Here is a 21,545-nt window from a genome sequence, read left to right on the forward strand (position 1 = left end):
ACGAAAGTTTCTATTGGATGCGTATGAGCTTGTTGAAGAATAAGTGCAGGCTCATATTCGCAAATATAATAGTATAAAAGTGAACACTTCGTTTAACGGCGAGTTTACCGTGGGCGATAAGCGGGCAAATAAAAGTGTCAACACGGGAAATGTTGAACTTTTCACAACATCGGACTTGAGTGAGTGGTATCGGAAGCGAGTCGTGGAGCCGACTCTGAGATCGCTCGAGGAGTTCCAGGAGAGTGACAGTGGCTGGACATTGACATCAATAACAAATTTAACTGTGAACATCAACAAGTACAATGCTTTGCGGGCGGGATGTCACGTTTCATTGGCGAAACGTATACAGTTGAAAAGAGCGGTGGTAAATGTGAAATCAGCGGATAATGCGTGTTTTGGATGGGCTATGACTGCTGCACTTTATCCAGCAGAAAAAAACAGCGATCGCACATCCTCTTACCCGCATTATTCAACGATATTCAACTTCCAAGGCATCAACTTCCCTATGACGTTGGACAGATTGGGAAATTTGAGAAGATGAATAATCTGTCAATCAATGTCTATAGCGAGAAGGAGGAAGTCATTCTACCAGTCCGCGTGAGCAAGGAGAAGAAAGAGCGACACTTCAACTTGCTTTACATCGAAGACGTGTCGGGATGTGGAATTGGACACTTCGCGTGGATCAAGAATTTATCCCGGCTTGTCAACTCACAGCTCAATTCTGATGGGCACAAGAAATACATCTGTGATCGGTAAGTATTTTTAATATACAACTGTATACATTTCTTTACGATTATGATAATATACTGTAACTATTTGAAATTTTTTATTGTTATAATAGATGCCTTCATTACTTCCCAACCATTGATAAGCTGCAGTTCCATGAGGTGGATTGTGGCGTTATCAACGATTGTGCCGTTCGACTACCAGCTGAGAACGACAAATGGTTGGAGTTTACAAATGCCAATCGGAAGGAGCGTCTCCCGTTCGTGGTATATGCCGACGTCGAATGTATCCTGGAGAAGACCAGCGCTGAAGAGAGGGAAAAAAATAAAAGCCAACATCATCGTGTCTTCAGCGTTGGATATTATGTAAAGTGCTCTTACGATGATTCGCTGTCGGGATATCACGAGCGCCGAGGTGAGGACTGCGTGGAATGGTTCGTAGAAGAACTCAAACAATTGGCTGTGCGCGTTGAACAGATTCTTCTAACGAACGTTCCAATAAAAGCATTGACTCCGCAAGAGTGGAAAAAATTTCGGGAAGACAAAGAGTGTCATATTTGCGAGAAACCTTTTGCCGAGGGTGATGAGCGTGTTCGCGATCATTGCCACCTGACAGGGCAATTCAGAGGTCCGGCTCATTCAAATTGTAATTTAAACTATCAGAATTCGTTTTTCATGCCAATAGTTTTCCACAATTTATCCGGTTATGATGCACATTTTATAATTAAAGAAGTAGCAACTGCGTTCGCGGGGAAAATCGACTTGCTCCCAATAACAAAAGAAAAGTACATCTCCTTCTCGAAAACGGTTCAAACAGGCAAAGACACGCAGAAAAATATAAAATTGCGTTTCATTGACTCGTTCAGATTTCTCAATACGAGCCTCGACAAATTAGTATCCTTTTTAACTGTAGATAAACTCGCGACGTTAAAGTCGCAATTCCAAGATGTAGACCATTTTCATTTATTAACACGGAAAGGTGTCTTCCCGTACGAGTATATTGACAGTTTCGAAAAGTTGGATAAAACGGAGCTTCCACCGCGGGAAGCATTTTACAGCTCTTTAACTGATTCAACAGTTTCCGAGAAGGAGTATGCACATGCGAAAAATGTGTGGGAACGATTTTCAACGCGAACGCTCGGCGAATACAGCGATTTATACTTGAAGACTGACGTATTACTATTAGCCGATATCTTTGAGAATTTTCGCGATACTTGCCTGAAAAGTTATGGCCTTGACCCTGCGTTTTACTACACTCTCCCCGGATATACCTGGGATGCCATGATGAAATATACAAAAGTAAAGTTTGAATTGCTCACAGACATCGACATGGTATTGTTCGTGGAGAGAGGTATCCGAGGTGGCCTTAGTCAATGCTCCAAAAGACATGCCCGTGCCAATAACAAGTACATGAACTCGTATAACCCATCTATTCCATCGTCATACTTGATGTATTTTGATGTGAACAATTTGTATGGTTGGGCAATGAGTCAACCACTGCCTTATGCAGATTTCGAATGGATTGAAGACCTTGCCAACTTCAACATCGAGTCTCATCCATTTGAATCTGAAATTGGCTATATTCTTGAGGTTGATCTGGAATATCCGAAACACTTGCACGATGCACATAGTGATTTGCCATTTTGTCCAACGCATAACAAACCTCCGGGCGCGAAGCAAGAGAAGCTTCTTGCCACGGTGAATGCGAAAAAACGATATGTCATCCACTATCGTGCATTGCAGCAGTGTTTGAAACATGGTTTGACAATCACTAAAATTCATAGAGTCTTGAAGTTTAAGCAATCTTCCTGGCTCAAAACATACATTGATTTGAATACACAGTTTCGTACACGTCCGAAAAATGATTTTGAAAAAAATCTGTTCAAATTAATGAATAATGCTGTGTTTGGAAAAACCATGGAGGATGTTCGTAGTCACGTCCAAGTTAAACTGTTAACGGAATGGGCAGGTCGATACGGAGCAGAGGCTATGATTGCTAAACCTAACTTTCACAGTCGAAGTATTTTTGCGGAAAATTTAATCGCTGTAGAGTTGCGAAATCTACAAGTCAAATTCAATAAACCGATATATGTCGGCATGTCTATTTTAGATATTTCAAAAACTTGTTTATATGAATTCCATCACGAGTTCATGATGCCGTCGTATCAAAATAAATGTAAAGTCATGTATACGGATACTGATAGTTTAATTTACCACATTGAATGTGAAGATGTGTACGAGGACATGAAATGTAATCTCGACAAATATGACACCAGTGACTATCCCCATGACAACGTTTATGGTATACCGCTAGTCAACAAAAAGGTCCCGGGTCTCATGAAAGATGAGAACAATGGGGCCGTAATGACCGAATTCGTTGGACTTAGATCGAAGATGTATGCGACGCGAGTTGAGGGTAAGAACGATGTTAAAAAAGCAAAAGGAGTAAAAAGTAATGTTGTGGCGAGGACCATAACATTCGAAGATTACGTCAAATGTCTCAATGAGCAGATCGAAATGAAGCGTTCTCAATCTTCAATTCGCTCGACATTACACAATGTCTATACCATCACGGAGACAAAAATTGCTCTAAGTCCACACGATGACAAGCGATATGTTATACCTGGAACGGTAGACACGTTACCATGGGGCCATTACAGTATTCCCGAATTTCCAGAAGCTATGGAGGCATAGATCATTGTAAATACGAATGTGTGCTTATGAATGTTAGAGATTGCGAGTATATTTGTACATTGAATGCGAAAAAAAAAATTGTGAGAGTGAGAACTTGTTCTCAACATTGATATGAAATAAAAAAAAAAAAAAATTTTGTGCGAGAGGACTTTTCCTCAAAAACTTGTAAATTTGTAAATATATGTTGTAATTGATGTAAAATAAAAATTTTTTGTGAAAATCTATCATTCTTTTTCTTTAATCTGCTTTTCATGCGGAGTTGGGGAAAGGCCGTAAAAAATAAATCAGACTTTGAATTTTCCATCTTTATTGTTTACAAATCATTTTTACTTATCCAACTATTGTGTGTATTGTCGAAACCTAGCCATTTTACAAACAACTGACTGCCACGCTTCTTCAACACTTTTTCAATGAGCTCTTGCTCGTAGAAGCCACCGGCGATGGGCTCATCTTGATGATCTTTTATATTATAAGTAACTGGATTAGTTTTTCTAACTCGATATACTGTCAATATTTCCGTTGTCCAGTTTGGTGTATAACCTTTTTCGAATACATTCTTAAATTTACTTATGCGCACTTTATCGCCGATTTTAAATTTTGCTTGGTTTCCAACTTCAGATCTATTGTATACGTTACGCAACAGTCGTTTTTCATTCGTAGTATTCACATCTTTCAGTTTCATTTTTATCGTACTATGTAATGTATCATTATATTTTATAATTAATGTATCGAGAATATCGATCCATTTCCAGTTTCCGCGAAAACTAAATTGAATCCACATTTTATTCTTAAGTGTACGATTGAAGCGCTCACAAATTGATGCTTTCAAATTACTAAATGTGGAATACAAGTGTATATATTATACTTCTTCATCAAAGCCTTAAAGTTCATATTATAAAATTCTTTTCCTCGATCGACGTGAAGATTTTTCGGTATGCGTCCTTTGCTGAGAATCGACTCCATTGCAGCACTCACATCTTTTCCACTTTTGCTCTTCAACGGTGCGGCCCAGGCGAATTTGGAGAATATATCGATGACGGTGAGAAGGAATTTATAGTTGGAGTTGTGTTGTGCATATGCCGACATATCTACAAGATCAGCTTGCCAAGTCTCATCCAGGCCACGTATATCCACATGTCGACGTGGATAATTCCGCCGAGCTGGCTTATGCAGTTCTTCAACCACCGCAAGCTTCTTTTCACTCATTTTTTCTTCTCCCCCACGGTCCTCATCAATTGAAGAAGATAAGCGTCTGGAGGACTTTTCACTGACTTATCATTAGGCATATGATCTCGTAAAAGCTTCATATCATCACGGAGTTCTGAGATTTCGCTCTTTATATTATCAATTTTTTCACGGAGATGGGCGAGCTCGGTTCTTACACGCTTTTCTGCAGCAACCACATTTGATTTGCACTTGTGATTCGTTGTATGAGTCACACTATGAGTTATAGAATGAATGTGTTTGCTGAATGCACCGAGTGTTACAACATCTCGAGCATTTACTGGCTCACCAACGTTGCTCAGTCATTTTCGTTCCAAGTCGTAATGACCGTCTGATGTAATTTTGAATCCAGCACCTGGTTTACCCGGAGGACCTGCTCAACTTTCGTCCAAACACATCGACGCTCATGTTGGGAATGTGGATGAAAGCGAGCCGCCACACGTTAATAAATGATTTCAGCTTCACGCAACTCCTCGATAATCGATATAATTTCATTAGAATGTGATGAATTTCCAGCAGCTTGCGATGCGAGCAATAAGCGAAGACGATCCACTAGTTCATTCGGATCATCCCAATGAACATAGTCGACAGAGGTATGCTTTCGTGCTACCTTATACTTGGGCAGAGCACCACCCTTCTTATCGTTGCTACCGAGCATTTGGGATATATAATTTTTAAATTTACTATTTTTATCCTGACGTACTGCACCCGTGCATTTATAAAAATTTTTATGAGCATTCGTTGTGATGACAATTTTCTGATATTCCTCCAAGTCATTTGGTGTTACATATTTGAGTTCGGACTCTTTTTTAAACAACAGTTCTACCAAGCCAATACTTTTGGGATACTTTTCATCTCCAACCACTATATGATCGAGTTCGAAATGAATTGGTGAATCACCAATCATTAATCTGTTTTGAGCGAGATTTCGTACTCCATACACGCCATCTAATCTTGTTTTATTATTACTACGCAGTAAACCCAAATATTCACGTATCAAATTATCAACATCTCCAGATGATTCCAAATTATCATCGTCCTCATCATCATTATTATCTTCATGAATATCATTATCACTATTTTTAGTTAAGGGTACACCGACATTCTCATCAGTAATTGCATCATGCCAAATATCATCTTTGAAAGAAATATCTTGCTTCATGCTATTTTCTCCAAAATTTGGAGAATCTTCCTCCTTCTCCTCCTCCTCCTCTTCCTCCTTTTTAACATTTACACGTTCATTCTTAATTTTAGGTTTTTTCGTATATGAAACTAGTTCTTCTAATGGTTCAACAATCGGCTTAAACACATCTTGCATTTTCTGCTGAGCACTATCACGTCCACTTTTCAACATTCGATGTTTTCGTCTGATTGCATCACTCGCCTTGGCAAGTTCACTCAATACAGCCGTCTCCTTTAAAATTTCTTTGCGCTTCATGTTGACACGAGTAAGTTAGACTTTAGACTGTCTTGTAAAATCCAGGGGAACAATTATTTATCATCATCATCATCATCGACAGTGAGGAAAGAATCAAATCCCCTTCTATATCTTCCAGCATTCAATTCACTGTCCTTGTCAATCGTGATGAATCCATACTTATCCGATTTCCAACACTTGACACACATTTTTTTGAAACCTGCATAAGTCATATCCGTATTGACATGATCATTATATACATGTTTGAGGTTCATATCACCTTGCTTGAATAGCACTATCAAATTTGCATTGTCTCTCACGAGATGTTTCGGAATACGAGTATACGTCTGACAGAGATAAAAACTATCCACAATCTCGTGTCTTCCCATGGAAAAGAATGCTCTCACATTGTCCTGTTTCTCACACGCTATATCGTCAAAGATGAATATGGAGTTTGGGCGAGCTTCACTAGGTGCCACAACTTGTTCATGCTCGTTAAATTGAAAAAATTCCACTCCTTCCACAGGTTTAAGCATTCGCTCGAGCAATCGGTGTTTTGGCTGCTTCAACGATTTCGAGTATAGATATTGTAACGAAACGCTCTTGCCGACCTGGCCTGAACGCCGCCACGCGTCGGTTCGAGCAACCTTAATAATAAGGAGCAGGTATGAAGAAAACGCGGACACTGTGAATTTTGGTAAAATATAAAAATAATCAATTTTATTCAATTATTAGACCGAATTTTGACAAAAATAAAAGAAATTTTGTGCCTTGGCTTGCTAATTCGAAAACAATTTTGTGTTTTTTGTTTTTAAACTGTCTTGCTTTGTTTAATCGGATCTGGCGAGAAAAAGACCCGAAAGACCCGAAAAGGTTGCAAATTCTCTGTCTGAAATAATTTTTTAATTTCTCAATTTTCGGAATTTGATTGTACAAAAATAATAATTAGAAATAAAACAATTTTAAATTAAATGGTCGCGTTCGTTCTAATCTCTCGATAAAAAAAGCTCTCGATTCGATGCTTCGTGCTATAATTCGTTTGACGCGGTTTTTCCGATGTCCTGTTACGCTCGCTTTTGAAATCAAATAAGAGTATTTCTTACTTTTACAATTTTGAATTTCTTTTTACTCGATATAAAATCAATTTTAAACTATCGTTTCTTGGATTATTATTTTCTAAATGGGTCTAGATTTCCCTGTCTGGACCACCTCGGACAATGTTGTTCAAATGCGAATTTAATTCTTAATAATAGGATAAATTTTAATCCTCCTCAATAAAGATGTAAAAAAATGTAAAAGGGTAGGATGTAAACCACGGGCTATGGGATAGAAACGTCACCGAATCCCTCCGAGAGTCCGTGCATTTACCGGGTAAAGGTAACCCTCCGTCCACGTGTTATGGGATCGAGACGTCACCGAGTCGATCGGAGCACTCCGTGCAACGGAAAGCCGGAATTTTTTTAGAGGTTAGGTGCGGACCCTGGATTATGGGATCGAGACGTCGCCGAGTCGCTCCGAGAATCCAGGCATCCAAGGAAATAGGCAATTCACCGTCCACGGGCTATGGGATCGAGACGTCGCCGAGTCGATCCGAGAGTCCGCGCTACGGGAACCCCAAAAATTTTGAGGATAGGTGTAGTATTGCTGAGGCTGATGTAGAGATGTACTGAGAGAGGTCCGAGTTGATTCTTTAGCCAGGGAGAACTGTCTGCCGAATGAGTCGCGCAGCGCTTCTTATACCCCGTTCCCCACCATGAAATTCTCGAGCGCCGAGAATCTCAGCTTTCGATCGGTTCTGCGCATCTTTCTGTAACGCCTACTCTGATTGGCCCGTTGCCATGATTCACGCTCGCCCGTTGGTCGAGCGGGCTAACATACGATGCGCGGACTACCGCTTTTTATGATTTTCAGCTTTGTATGGTTTTTAATAACAAAAACTTCAATTGGATCAATTATTACTGAATTTCTTCTTCAATTTGGCATTTTTACTTCGTTTAATACGATTTGATTAATTACAATCGCGAAAAGTCACGTACGCGTCCTATAGCCCATCGACGCTCTCCCCGCGCATGCGTCGTAGTCGCTTTTGACATTTTTTATTGTGATCAGTTTTTATGTTATTAATTTGACTCGTGATCATTTTTCTTAAACTCGTGTTATTTTTCTGAGAATTTTGATCGTAATTACGTGCTCGGGCGACTTAAAATAATAAAAATCAAAAAGAATTAATTTCCGAAAATATAGCGCGGCGAAGTTCAGAGCGGCGCCGGTAGCCCCGCTCGGGCTCGTGCCTACCGGCCTAAGATGGCCGCCACCTGTCAATAACGACGAGCGTGGTTGCCGCCAAGGAGACTATAGGGAAGGAGTCCAATCTCGGCAATCGGGCACGTCCGTAAAAGTGTCGGGAAAGAGGGTTCCTCTCGAGCGGCGCTGTTGCAGGTAGTGTACGGGTTAACGCATGCGCATTATGTACGCGTTATATACGCGCATGCGTTGCTGCCAGCTGACACTGTTGATAGTTTTTGTGGGTCTAACCGTGGTCTAACCTATCTTTGTAAAATGGAATACACTGACACAGTGGCTATTGCTGTTAAAATAAATTAACATATTGCAGTCATTTTTTATATGAATGAATAAAAAAAAACATAATTCAACAAAATCAATTGATTTTTTTAAATTTCTGCTATAGTCAGAACAATAACTATTTATGATGAAAAAAAAATAAAACAAAGGAGGATTTGAACCGCGGACTCCACGAGTATCATCCCGTCATTGAACCATTACACCACGTAAGCTAATGATATCCTAAACGGCAGAAAATGCTACTGGCTTATCCGGGCCGCTTGATATGTTAAGGTTTTATGAAACAGTAACTATGGTCACAAAAGCTATAGTTATCAATATAATTTTAAAATATTCATAAATATCATGCAAAAAAAAATTTGTGAGAAAAAATTTCTTTCGACATGAGTATGTGAACCGGCAATTTCCCGGATGCTATGGTTTTTCTTAGCAGCGCGACATACGAGAGGAGATAAGCTGATATTTGGAATGTGTAAAGCACAGGGTTTTACGTTGCTGGAGAATATTATTACAATACATATTAGTATTTTCGATTACGAGCACTCATAATCGTTGATTCAACAATTTTTGACAGGCGCGAAAGCTCTTTAAATCCACGATTCGGCCGCCATGGCGGTCAGTTTCACCAACGACATTGATTTTATTACTATATATATCCGTACACAAACGACAATGCGACGCGAGTGGCCGTTCCTCGAACCCGGGTTCCCGACATTTTCACGGACGTTTTTCTAACAGGCGCCCAATACAGAGATTGGACTCCTTCCCTATAGTCTCCTTGGTCGCCGCGATGTTTTGTCCGCGATCTAAAGATCGCGGAGTTTCGTTAGTTTCGACGGGCTCGGGCCGTCGCGCGAGTGTTTCGTCACAATATATATTCTCAAATCTCAAACCATTTGGATGTAATAGGAGCGTGAGTAAGGCATTCGTTTTTCCTCAATTCGAGGGGCCACAAAATACGGCTCGAATGCTGTTAGGTAGTAAGTTTCCATGACGCTTCTTCACACTACCCGCTCCAACAATAAATTCATCGAAATTTATTACGGGGAGTTGACCGCTTGAAACTTGTTTCTTCGACTTCATCTCGCATGCGACTGATTGAAAAAATCATATAAATGCAACTTTATAATGTTGGAATAGTCAGTCGAGTTGTGACCACTGCAGATTGATGATTGTACATGATAAACCTGGTAAAGGTTTGGTAAACAGTATAATCAACAATCTCCCCGTGGAACTACATCTACCGGGCTATCAATATTGTGGACCTGGTACGAAATTGATCAAACGTCTTGCTCGTGGTGATCCTGGTATAAACGCGCTGGACGCTGCTTGTAAAGAACACGATATCGCATATTCAAAAAATCGTGAAAACTTGGAAGCACGACATCTGGCGGATAAAATTTTGGCTGAACAAGCCTGGCAACGTGTAACCTTGAAAGACGCAAGTCTTGGTGAAAGAGCAAGTGCTTGGGCCGTGACAAACATTATGAAGGCGAAAAAGAAATTTGGTCTAGGTATGAAAGGAGTGACGAAAAAGACCAAAAAAAGTGTTTGCCTGAAAAAAATCATCAGTGCTGCAAAGAAAGCCATGATTCGTAGTGGTGACCCCCGTGAAATCGTCATGTCAGCATTGAAAGGTGCGCGTGCCAGTGTTAAAGGTGTTAAAGTACGCACGCCTCGGGTTCTACCTGTACCTCGCAAAATCGGCGGTTTATTGCCCTTCCTCGTACCCATCTTTGCCGACCTTAGCGCCGTTGGTGCACTGTCTGGTGGAAGTGCTGCAATAGTCAAAGCTGTAAATGCTGCTCAAGCGGCTAAAAAGGAATTGGAGGAAAGTAAACGTCACAACCGAACACTCGAGGCCATCGCTTTGGGTAAAGGTTTACATCTGAAACCATACAAACAGGGTTTGGGTCTTTACCTCGGGACAAAAAAACGTATAATCACGCTACCACATCAACCACTCACCGACATCGATCTGCTAAAGTATGCGAGAGCCATGAAAATTCGTAACTTTCGTGGCGTTTTCATGCGTGACACTTTACCTGAAAATGGACCACTCAAGCAAGAATCAGCAATCGTGAATTTGGATGAAAATGTGGGCCCTGGGACACACTGGGTTGCATATAAAAAGACTGCGCAACGAATCACATACTTTGATAGTTTCGGCAATTTCCCACCTCCACCCGAACTCATGAGATACTTCAATGTTGGTAGCGTGAAATACAATTATAAAAAGTATCAGGAATACGATACAATAATATGTGGACATTTATGTTTGAAATTTTTGTGTGGGCAACTAAATCGACGAGACAATTATGCACTATATAAATGAGGACTATGGAGCTGCGTGTTTAGTTCTAAATCTGCAAGCATCATGGATGATAGTTTGACGATCACCATTACTGGATCATCCTCCATACTCGAGGCACAATTTTTTCCACCCAACGAACTATCGCCCGACAAAAATTATACTTTTGGACTCGTCGAGCTGCTCACATTCAATTCGATTCCAAATATCGACATTGGTTGCAATGAATTTCACGTTGGAAATCATGTGGTGACCATTCCAACGGGCAGCTATGAAATTGAAGATATTGAAAAATATTTGAAAACTGAGTTGGCATCTAAAATCATACAAATTCAGCTTAAGCCGAATAATTATACGCTACGCAGTGAAATTGAGTGCAATCAATCGATTGATTTTACATCCAAAAATTCAATTGGACCTTTGCTGGGTTTTACGTCGCGTCGATTGGAGCTCAATAAAAGACATGTGTCTGATCTACCCGTGTCCATTCTCAAAGTGAACGCCATTCGAGTCGAGTGTAACATAACCACTGGTGCATACATCAACGGGCGAAAAGTTCATACAATTCACGAATTTTTCCCATCTGTACCGGCCGGCTATAAAATCATCGAAGTACCGTCGAGCGTCATTTATCTACCAATCACAACTCGTCGCATTGACAATATACAGCTTCATATTGTCGATCAAGACGGAGATTTGATCAATTTCCGCGGTGAAGTCATCACCATAAGACTTCATATAAAATCTCAATGGGCATAATTTACAATCATCGTATTGGCAATATTAATAAGCCAACATGGGATCGCGAAACCAGTCGTCGATCAACGCTCAAAGAGCTAACACCTCAAAACCTTCTACTATTGAAGAGTTTGGGTCTCAAAATTCGTGGAGTTCGCGTGTGAGAAATTATCTGCTTTGCTCGTTGTGCATCTGCTGCCTGCAATGGAGGAAGAAATCGTAAACATCCAGACACCCGTCATGTTTGATGAATCCATCATACATTATGAGGTTCATGCACATCAACCATACGCATCGCCAACATACAACAATAGTGATGAAATACGTATTTCAATCCAGCATCAAGATTTATCAATTCTACCGAGTAAAAGTTCAATTCACATTTGCGGCAAACTGACAATGCCGGATGGTACAGTGTTAGCTGCAACGAATTTCGTTAACAATGCCATTTGTCATTTATTCGAGGAAGTGTGTTATGAACTTAACGCCGTTGAAATCGATCGTAATAAAAATGTGGGAATCACATCTCTTATGAAAGGATATACATCTCATTCGTCGGCGAGAAGTACAATGCTTGAGAACACTGGTTGGGTCGATGTCGATGAGACGAAACCGATTGTGGACGCAGCAGGCAACTTTGACGTATGCATACCACTGAGCATGCTGCTGGGATTTGCTGAAGATTATCGAAAAATGGTGGTGAATGCAAAGCACGAATTGATTTTGACTAGATCACGTTCCGATGATAATGCCATAGTTCAACCAGCCGCTGAAGATTATAAAATTACACTACGAAAAATTGAATGGCTCGTTCCATACGTCACCGTGGCCGATAAACGGAAAATTCAATTGCTGAAATTCATCGCCAAAGATACCCCAATTCCAATGAGTTTTCGTACATGGGAATTGTATGAATATCCAATGTTACCGGCGACATCGAAACACGTGTGGTCAGTCAAGACATCAACGCAGCTGGAAAAACCTCGATATGTGATCCTGGCATTCCAAACAGGACGAAAGAATAATAAGAGGCAAAATGCGAGTAATTTTGATCATTGCAACGTTACTGATGTAAAATTATACTTGAATTCACAATGTTATCCTTATGGTAATATGAATTTGAATATAGAACAAAATCAGTATGCAGTACTGTACGATATGTATACAAACTTTCAACCGATGTACTACAATAAGGAGGCTGAACCATGGCTTACAAAAGCGGATTTTCTCAAATTTGCACCTCTCATTGTGATTGACTGCTCGAAGCCGAACGATTCTCTCAAGTCTGGACCTGTTGATGTGCGCCTCGAATTTGAACAAGCACAAATATTCCAGCACAAACATGCGCATACTGCCTCATTCTACACGATCGCATCGTTGAATACAATCCTGTGAGTGGTGGGGTGAGAAAATTGGTATAAAACCGTACCATCAACTTCTTCAGCCAACAGTCATCATGGATTTTGTCATCGATCTACAAGGCTTCAAAGGACCCATCAATGAGTTTATACTCAAAGAAATTTCAATCATTCGTGCGGACGTGAAGAATGCTGAACCTCTCACACTTTTCTTCGCACCACCGTATGCATGGGATTCTCTGCCGACAAAGTATAAAACGACAAACAAATGGCTGGAACGTAATTTTCATGGATTATCATGGGATTTTGGTGTAATACCATACGATGCTGCAAGAGGAATAATTCAAACTATCTTACGCGGCGCTCATACCATCTTCGTAAAAGGCTGCGAAAAGTCTTTATGGCTGACGAACTTTTTGGATCTATTAACGGAGATTGTCGATTTGGAGACTTTGGACTGCCCATCGTTGAAAAAACTGCCGAAAAGTCCATCGAAATGCGACCATCACCACCACACCAACGAATCGAAATTTAATTGTGCAACGAAGAATGTAAAATCTTTGCAAAGCTGGTTATACGTATATCATGCATTATGTAATAGAGGGATCTTGGAATAAACAAAACAATTTTTTCATAAATGTGTAATTTTATTTATACAATATTCCTCCTCCTCCTCCTCCTTCAACATACATTTCATCGGTGATTCAGATATATACATTTTTGCGTTGAGAATATTAGAAATCTCTTTGAGAAAATTCAATAGCGTTCCAACCACCACCGAGATATTTCATGTATAGTTTTCCACAATGAGCCGTTTCCAGAAGTTTCTCGAATACCGCTGGATTCTTGACAACTCGCGGTGGCAGGAATACGGTGAATTCATTCCTGATTTCGGCGACGTATCTTTTTCCCCATTTCGTATTTGCTGTCCTAACGTCCGAGACGCGATATTCTTCGTTGACTTAGAGTTCTTTCAGCTTCTTGGCAGGGAGATACTCTGACTTTGCGATGATATTGTTGATGGCGGAGAACTCCATTATGGATATAGTTTTTTGAGATTTTCTTTAAAGAGCAAGTCTTGACTCAACTTTACGAAGACGTGAAGTAATGCTTTTTTCTTCTGGACTCTGCTATTTGTAGTTTTTCCATCTATCCCTACCCCAAAACTGGATCATCCCCTTCCACACGCTTTCAAACAGGTTCAAACGTGATCTATATTGGAATCGATGCAATCTCCTCCGGTGGTCCTTTTTTCTGTACAGGCTCTTTGATTCCGCCGACGTTATGAACACGTGCATTCTAAACTTGTTCAAACACGTTCACAGCATTTCCTACAATTTCGACGTTGCGGAGCCGAACCGTCAATATGATCGTCCATCGATGATACATTCCAATGTTCAACGCAACGACGTAATAATGCAATCTCACTATCGGATTTGTAATATTCTGGTAAACGATCCCACAGAATATCTGTATATTCACCAAAGTATTCCTTGAAGATGGTTGGAGATATAATTTGGAGCTCCTCCGATGTCATTTCACAGGGATTTTTTATCCGTAAAGTCCCATAGATGTTTACAAGTCGTTCCATAATCGAGCACTTTTCACAATTTCTACGTCTGGGTCTAGCTGAATCAATATGAGTTCGCACCCAGGGTTGATTGAAATGATCGAAACACAATTGATATGATTGCACATCAGCATCACACTGCAAATATTTGGGTAAACGATCCCATAACGTAGGAATAGAATTACTATAGTACTTTAAAAGCAAAGCCTTCGGCAATGACTCAAGTTCATTTTCCGTTAATGTCGATGGATCTTTTGCTGGATGGATAGCATACATACTAGCACACCTTTCCATCGCGACGTTTACTTTCAGAATAAGCGTTCGATGTGAAATTTTTTTTTTTCTCGGAAAACATTCAAACAACTCTCAAGTCAAAAGTTCGGGGAAGGGCAGGTGCATTTTGAAAAAGAAATCTCGTTGGATCTTGCGCCGTCTCAGGAATGTAGAGATATGTAACACTGGACATTTATCATTAGACGTCGTGTGACGTGCAATTCTCGGAATAACAATATATTTTTTCAAAGATACAAGTCTCAAGTGAAAAGTCGGGGGAGGGGCATTTTGAAAAAGAAATCTCATGGAAACTGGTACCATCTCAGGAATGCAAAAATATGTAGGACACATAAATTTGTCATTAGAGTAGTGCTTTGGTCCGATAATTGAGATCATTTTCGAAAAGAGCAGGTCACTTTTTCAAAAGAAAATTCTGTCCAATGCAATCTGATGATCACACCGGAAACATAAATCAGTCATTCGAGGAGTGCGGCAATCTTTTGTCATCAAAGTGCCGCCGCACCCCCGCTGTCCGAGAACCTTCCCCCTCCACATACCATGCAGCCCCGCAACGGAAACATAAATCAGTCATTCGAGGAGTGCGGCAATCTTTTGTCATCAAAGTGCCGCCGCACCCCCGCTGTCCGAGAACCTTCCCCCTCCACATACCATGCAGCCCCGCAACGGTCCCCGCGCTCCCCCGTCCCCGCTCCCCCCTGAGATCCCTGAGTTAGAACTGGTATAGCCTTACTACTATAAACCCTTCAAATTTCTAAAGTCTATATTTTTTTTCCTTGCTGCAAAAAAATCGCGAAAAAACCCCACAAAATCCGGCTCCCACACGGGGTGACCCTCTTATGTTGTATTTCATTATTCCAATCGATCACTATTGCGTTATCTGATGTGACGGATTTTTCCAAGCCCCGAAAAATGCCACAAAAGTCTGGCTCTCTTTCCCGTCGATTTTAAACAAAATCTAATGATGGAAATTTTAAGGTTGGGCGCCAGTCGCAAAGCGACTCGACGGCAAAGAGAGAGAGACGTAAAGTTGACCAGCTTGCGATCAGCGGGATGGGCGAGGTGACCTCGAGAATAATTAAAACACAAAAATTATGTTTGGAAATAATAATAACAAATTTAATCTTAAAGTCGAAAAATATAAGGAAAATGATAAAGGAAATACACACGCTCGGGATAAGTTCCAGTCGCAAACAAATTTACATTATTTCGCTCAAGAAAAGAATTTACCCAAATTTAATTTATCGAAAGAATTAATGCGGGATAACGAAAATATAACGATCACGCGTCTCTACTGAACCACGGGGGAAGAATCGCGAACTCACACACTCAAAATTCTCGCACGCTCACACACAAAATTGGTCGGGATCCTACATTCTCTACAATCTAAACCGAGCTCGAATTTATTCTCTCCGTGGATCTACTCACGGTCGAGAAAATAAATTTTAAGATGAAAACGAAATTGTCGATGTTTTATTCGCAATACCGAGCCCCCGATATTCGGTTACTCGGTCGAGCTATCGAACGTTGTTCGCGTCAAATCATCCCGACCCAGTCACTCACACACGCACGCAATTACACAATTTCGCGACCCTTCAGCCCGGGAAACAACTTACGCCAACCGGAAACAATTATTTACCAAACACGAAACCAAAATTGGAGATCTCGAGTACGGCCACGATTACTCTTCGACACAAAATTTAACTTTAACTAACGCGAAACGCCAAACGGGCGATCGCGGGAACAAAAATCGAAAGAGCCGACAAAGGAACGCGTGACAGAGTCGTCACCGAGACCAAATTTCTCTCAACACAAGAGAAGGACGGTAATTCTTTTAATTATACAAGATCACGAAAAATATGACCCGGGAAAGATGTTCGAGGGCCCACCAACCAAACCAGAAAGTGAAAAGGAAGGAACTCACGGTGTTTCTTCCCATTTTCGCGACACGTCCTCTCTGCTCGATACTTCACGAGAATCTCCTCGAGAACCAGAACGTTACGCGTAACGAGGATTTTGTCTCCCGCCCCTCTCCTAATTTCGAATACTCCCGAAAATTATTGACAGGTCCGGCGCAATTACAAAATTGGTCCGAGCGTTAGACAGGGCCCCAGAATGAGTTTGAAAATCGGGAAATGCTACACACGATGTTAATGCATTTTACCCCTGGCTCGACCATTACATTTTTACGCAAGAAAACGGACCGTGGAGTTCGCATAATTTACGGGACCTCGCGAGAATGATGCGATGATCGCCGTTCGATGATTGTCGACGGGAGAATCCGGCGGGTACGACGGCCCTGGCGTAACGATGGAAAAACAACCAAGTCCTCGATGCCAAACGAATATTTTCCAACTCGAATATTCTTGAGCCTTCCGTGAGATTTCCGTTGCCTCGTCCTTGTATCAACAACAGAATGCGAAGTCCTTTCTCTCTCTCTCTCTCTATCTTTCCCGGGATCACTCACATGAAAAAATGTATTCCAAGACGCAAATTAATAAAATATTAACAAAACTATCGCCCTAAGCAAGCCCTGTGAGATAATCGTGTGGCCGAAGTATCGAGCAGGAGCTATGGGAGCGCTCTCCTTCCGATACTCTATGCTTTAGTGACGGTCAAAAATAAAAAACCGTCACACTGAAAAAAAGATTCGAGTGCCTTAGTCGTTGAAATCCTGTCGTTATTTAACGACTTAATCTCAACATTGAAATTGATAATTCGTTACAATTTTTTGAATTTTTAAATATATTAGCCGTAATTTGATTAAAAAATTTTTGGTCCCTTTTTTCGATATCTCTTTCGACGAGGCAGAAAATAATTTTAATTATAAATTTTTTTTAAACTCGTGCTCGGAAAAGTCTCTTTTTGGTTAAAAATTTTTGAGCATAAAGTGACAGTTTTCGTAACTCTTATGATTGTAAACGAAAAGTTCGTTTTCGTTTACAGATTTTACTTTTCGTTTACAACAGCAGATTTTATAGTTACGCTTTGAGGTTTGTTTCTTCGCAACCGTTTAAAGGGTATCGCGGTAGTTACTTTTTGGCCAATCCGGTGTCATTATTTCCCTCGCTACCTATTTAGCTAAAAACATCGAACATTTGTTCATTTGTCTCAACTGAATTCCATCAGTAATACGGCGGCAGTCATTTGAGTTATTACGTATTTACCGTTCATCGCGTTACCAAGGCAAGGAAGAGTTGAGAAAAAAAATAAACAAGAAGAAAGAAAAGCAGATATGTCGGAAGATGAAATTTCTGATTCGCAATATGCAAATCCTGGAACTCCGCCCGATTTGCAAAAAACCTACAATGAATCGAAAAGAAATTTGCTTCCCACCAAATCGGGGGACCTGTACACAAAGGCCTATGATAATTTTGTTAAATGGCAAAAAGACCGAAAAACTAATTCGACATCAGTTCGTGTGCTATTGACATACTTTAGTGAAATGTCGGAGACGCGTGCACCATCGACATTGTGGAGTGAATACAGCAAATTAAAAAGTACCATCAAAATCCATCAAGGAGTCGATATTGGCACCTACAGTGAACTAATTGCTTTCCTGAAGAAAAAATCCAAAGGATATGAGACGAAAAAAGCTCCTGCCCTTACTGGACTTCATGTAGAGGACTTTTTGGTTAATGCAGATGACTCACGATACTTGTTTGAAAAGGTATGTCTCTGTTATAAACTTAAGTTGTCTGAAAACACTATAGTCATATAATTTTTTTTCTTCATTTAAAGAAACAATAAAAGAGTATATTTTCCATTTGTTCAACACCCACGTATTTTTCGATTAGGTAGCATTGACCCTTGGAATTTTGGGCGCTTACAGAAGAGAAGAGTTGACAAATATGCGAACAGTTGATTTAGAAATTTTCTACTCAGATAAAGACCGAGAGAAAAAAATTCCCATGATGCTCATTCAGATTCCATTCTCGAAAAATGGAAAAGCCAGGTCCTTTGTGGTAAAAGATGGATTCTATCAGATCGTACAACGCTACATCAAACTTCGTCCAAGCAATGTTCCCCACCAACGGTTCTTCATAAATTACCAAAATGGTAAATGCACGAAGCAAGCTATTGGTATCAATAAAATGGGAAAAGTACCCTTCATTATTGCTCAGTTCTTGGGACTACCAAATCCTGAACGTTATACGAGTCATACCATTCGTCACACTGGAGCATCCCTATTTGTTGAGGGCGGGGGTAATATGGAAGATTTAAAAAGGCTTGGTGGATGGAAGAGCGATACTGCAGCCTCAGGATACATCACTCACTCGAAATCTAGTAAAGAAAAAATCTGCGAAAAAATCACAAGTGCAATAATTTTGCCTAGCACAAGTTTTGAATCGAAACCAAGTGGATCTTCACCCAGAACACTTCTTACGAAGGCTTCGAATGGTTCTAACTCTGAACTGACTTCGTCTAGATCATCCCCAGTAGCACCACCCATGGAGGCCATTGCTGGCTCGAGCTCAAGAAATATATCACTGGGGAAACAAATAGTATCAAGTGTATCTGATAAAGAGAACGTTGTACCGATTGAACTTCAGACAGCTCGTCCGGGGATCACGTTGAGCATCAATGATTGCACAAATTGCACCTTCCATATCGAGGAAAAAAAAATGCCTAAAATCAAATCAATTTTATTGCATCCTCAATTATGTGGGAATATTTCAAAAACTAAGCAAGATAGAGTAATTGTTGAGGCAAAATCACCCTATCTCGTTTCGCTTCCAAGTTATTCTCAAAAAAATTGGTAATGTAATAAAATCGATTTATCTGAAAATATCAAATTCTTCATGAATAAAGAGTTTATTTTACTTTTATTTTAGGAAACGCCATCATTAACCATATTCATTTTTGTTTTGTTTTCTTAAGTGACTAGAGAAATCTTTTTTCTTTCTTCAAACTAATGAAGAAATGTTATTGTTTTTTGCACCTTTTGAAATACCAAAGAAAAAACAATTTTTGTAAGACGAAAACAAATAAATAATAGTTTTTCAAATATGTGTTTCCAATATTTTAATTTTCCATGTATTTCACTTAATTTTTTTCCCGAAGAAGACTTTTCCTCACACTAGTTTCAAAAAATAGTGTACGTTACACGTGTAAAAAAAGAGAGAATATTAACTCGTGTGTTAATATTTTTAGCGACAGTCGTAGGTCCCGCTCCGCCTCGTGCTAGACGAGACGAGCCAAACCGAGGGATAACTCGCCTCGCCTTCGGCTCGGCTCGTGCTTCCTCGATTTGGCTCGTCTCATCTATCACTTGTCTACGCTTGACCTACGACTGTCGCTAAAAACATTACCCCACTCGTATTAATATTCCCTCTTTTTCACACTTGTAACGTAATATACTATTATGTTTTATGTCACCTGGACAGTAGTCTCAGTGAAACCCCGTGTGACACTCATGTACTTCAAACCACAAATGTACGATGATTTATAAGAAGTTGTTCGATCTATTCTCTCGAAACTTGTTTCAAATGAGCAATTCATTACTAAAGGTCATAAATAAACCATTTCAAACGTAATTAATAAAAAAAATTGAATCTGCTAAATCTTGGTAATGTATGAAAAACGTTTGGTGTTCAAATGAACTAAACGTTGTCAAATAAATGCAAAAGTGATGAGTACATCGGATGACGAATGAAAAAAATTAAAAACATAATGGTATGTAAAAAAAATTACGAAACCAACTGTAAATAATTTCAACAACACAATTAAGAAAAGCTTTCACAAATCGTGAAAAAAACATTATATTTAGAAGAAATACAAATCCGTAATTATATTGTAAAGGAAAAAAAAATTCAAATAGAACGTGAGAAATTCATTCCTACGGGAAGCATCCGGAACTTGAAAAAATTCTAGTGAATCAAAAAGTTACCAAAAAATCGCATCAAAGGTAAAAGTCATTTGTTACTCTATGGTGACAGATACTTAGAAGAAAATCGATTCTTCTCAGATTTTCAGGATCCCTTGGTATTCACAATATTCGATGTCGATTTCGTGTCGGTACAAATTATGTTTAAATATGTGCTAAAAGTACTTGTCCGGCCCATCACTTTTCATTCAAATTGCTCATTCAAATCAAAATCAAACTAGACCTTAATTAATGTATTATTTTTATGGAACTAGTATTAACGCTGCCGTTACACGCCCACTTGAATTCGAACATCATTCCATATATGCTCGGCGGCAACTATTTCTTCGCAACAATTCACTCATGTTTTTATGTTGATTTTAACAAAGTGCAATTGTGTACATGATAATAAAAAAAACGAGATTGTACAGACGAATCCTCTCGAAAATTTATTAAAATGCGATTTATTATCAGTTGAATATCTTCAGTAATAGAATAGGTTAGTTGCTATAACAAATAAAATTCGGTTGAACAAGGAAATGTGAAGTAAAAATTGCCGTCATTTCTATATAAACTGGGGAGTTAACTTGGAAGCTTGACAATTTTTATCGTCCGAAGGGTATTTTTTCATCAATACACAATAATATCTCTTGTATATTACAGAAAAATTGAATGCAATTAAGTTAAAATCTCTTGGAGATAATTTTCTCAATTCCCTCTGTAGGCATACATGTGATCCATCAGATCTAAAAGAGCCCTGATTTTTAT

General features: G+C 39.7%; 1 protein-coding gene across 1 annotated transcript; it reads left to right on the forward strand.

Annotated features, from left to right (window-relative positions):
* Nucleotides 1–537: 537 nt before the first annotated feature.
* LOC122408995 (uncharacterized) lies at nucleotides 538–19,674 on the forward strand. Its single transcript, XM_043416155.1, has 5 exons — nucleotides 538–597; nucleotides 715–752; nucleotides 842–1,159; nucleotides 18,098–18,581; nucleotides 18,709–19,674. Exons 1-5 carry the CDS (start codon nucleotides 538–540, stop codon nucleotides 19,672–19,674), a joined length of 1,866 nt encoding a protein of 621 aa, XP_043272090.1.
* Nucleotides 19,675–21,545: the final 1,871 nt, after the last annotated feature.

This window comes from Venturia canescens, chromosome 4, assembly GCF_019457755.1.
Source record: "Venturia canescens isolate UGA chromosome 4, ASM1945775v1, whole genome shotgun sequence".
Taxonomy (NCBI): Eukaryota; Metazoa; Arthropoda; class Insecta; order Hymenoptera; family Ichneumonidae; genus Venturia; species Venturia canescens.

Coding starts and splice junctions, on each gene's coding strand:
- LOC122408995 (XM_043416155.1), top strand. CDS start 538: ATGAATAATCTGTCAATCAATGTCTATAGCGAGAAGGAGGAAGTCATT. Junction 753..841: donor AAGAAATACATCTGTGATCG/GTAAGTATTTTT, acceptor TTGTTATAATAG/ATGCCTTCATTACTTCCCAA. Junction 1,160..18,097: donor GGTGAGGACTGCGTGGAATG/GTTCGTAGAAGA, acceptor CGCGTTACCAAG/GCAAGGAAGAGTTGAGAAAA.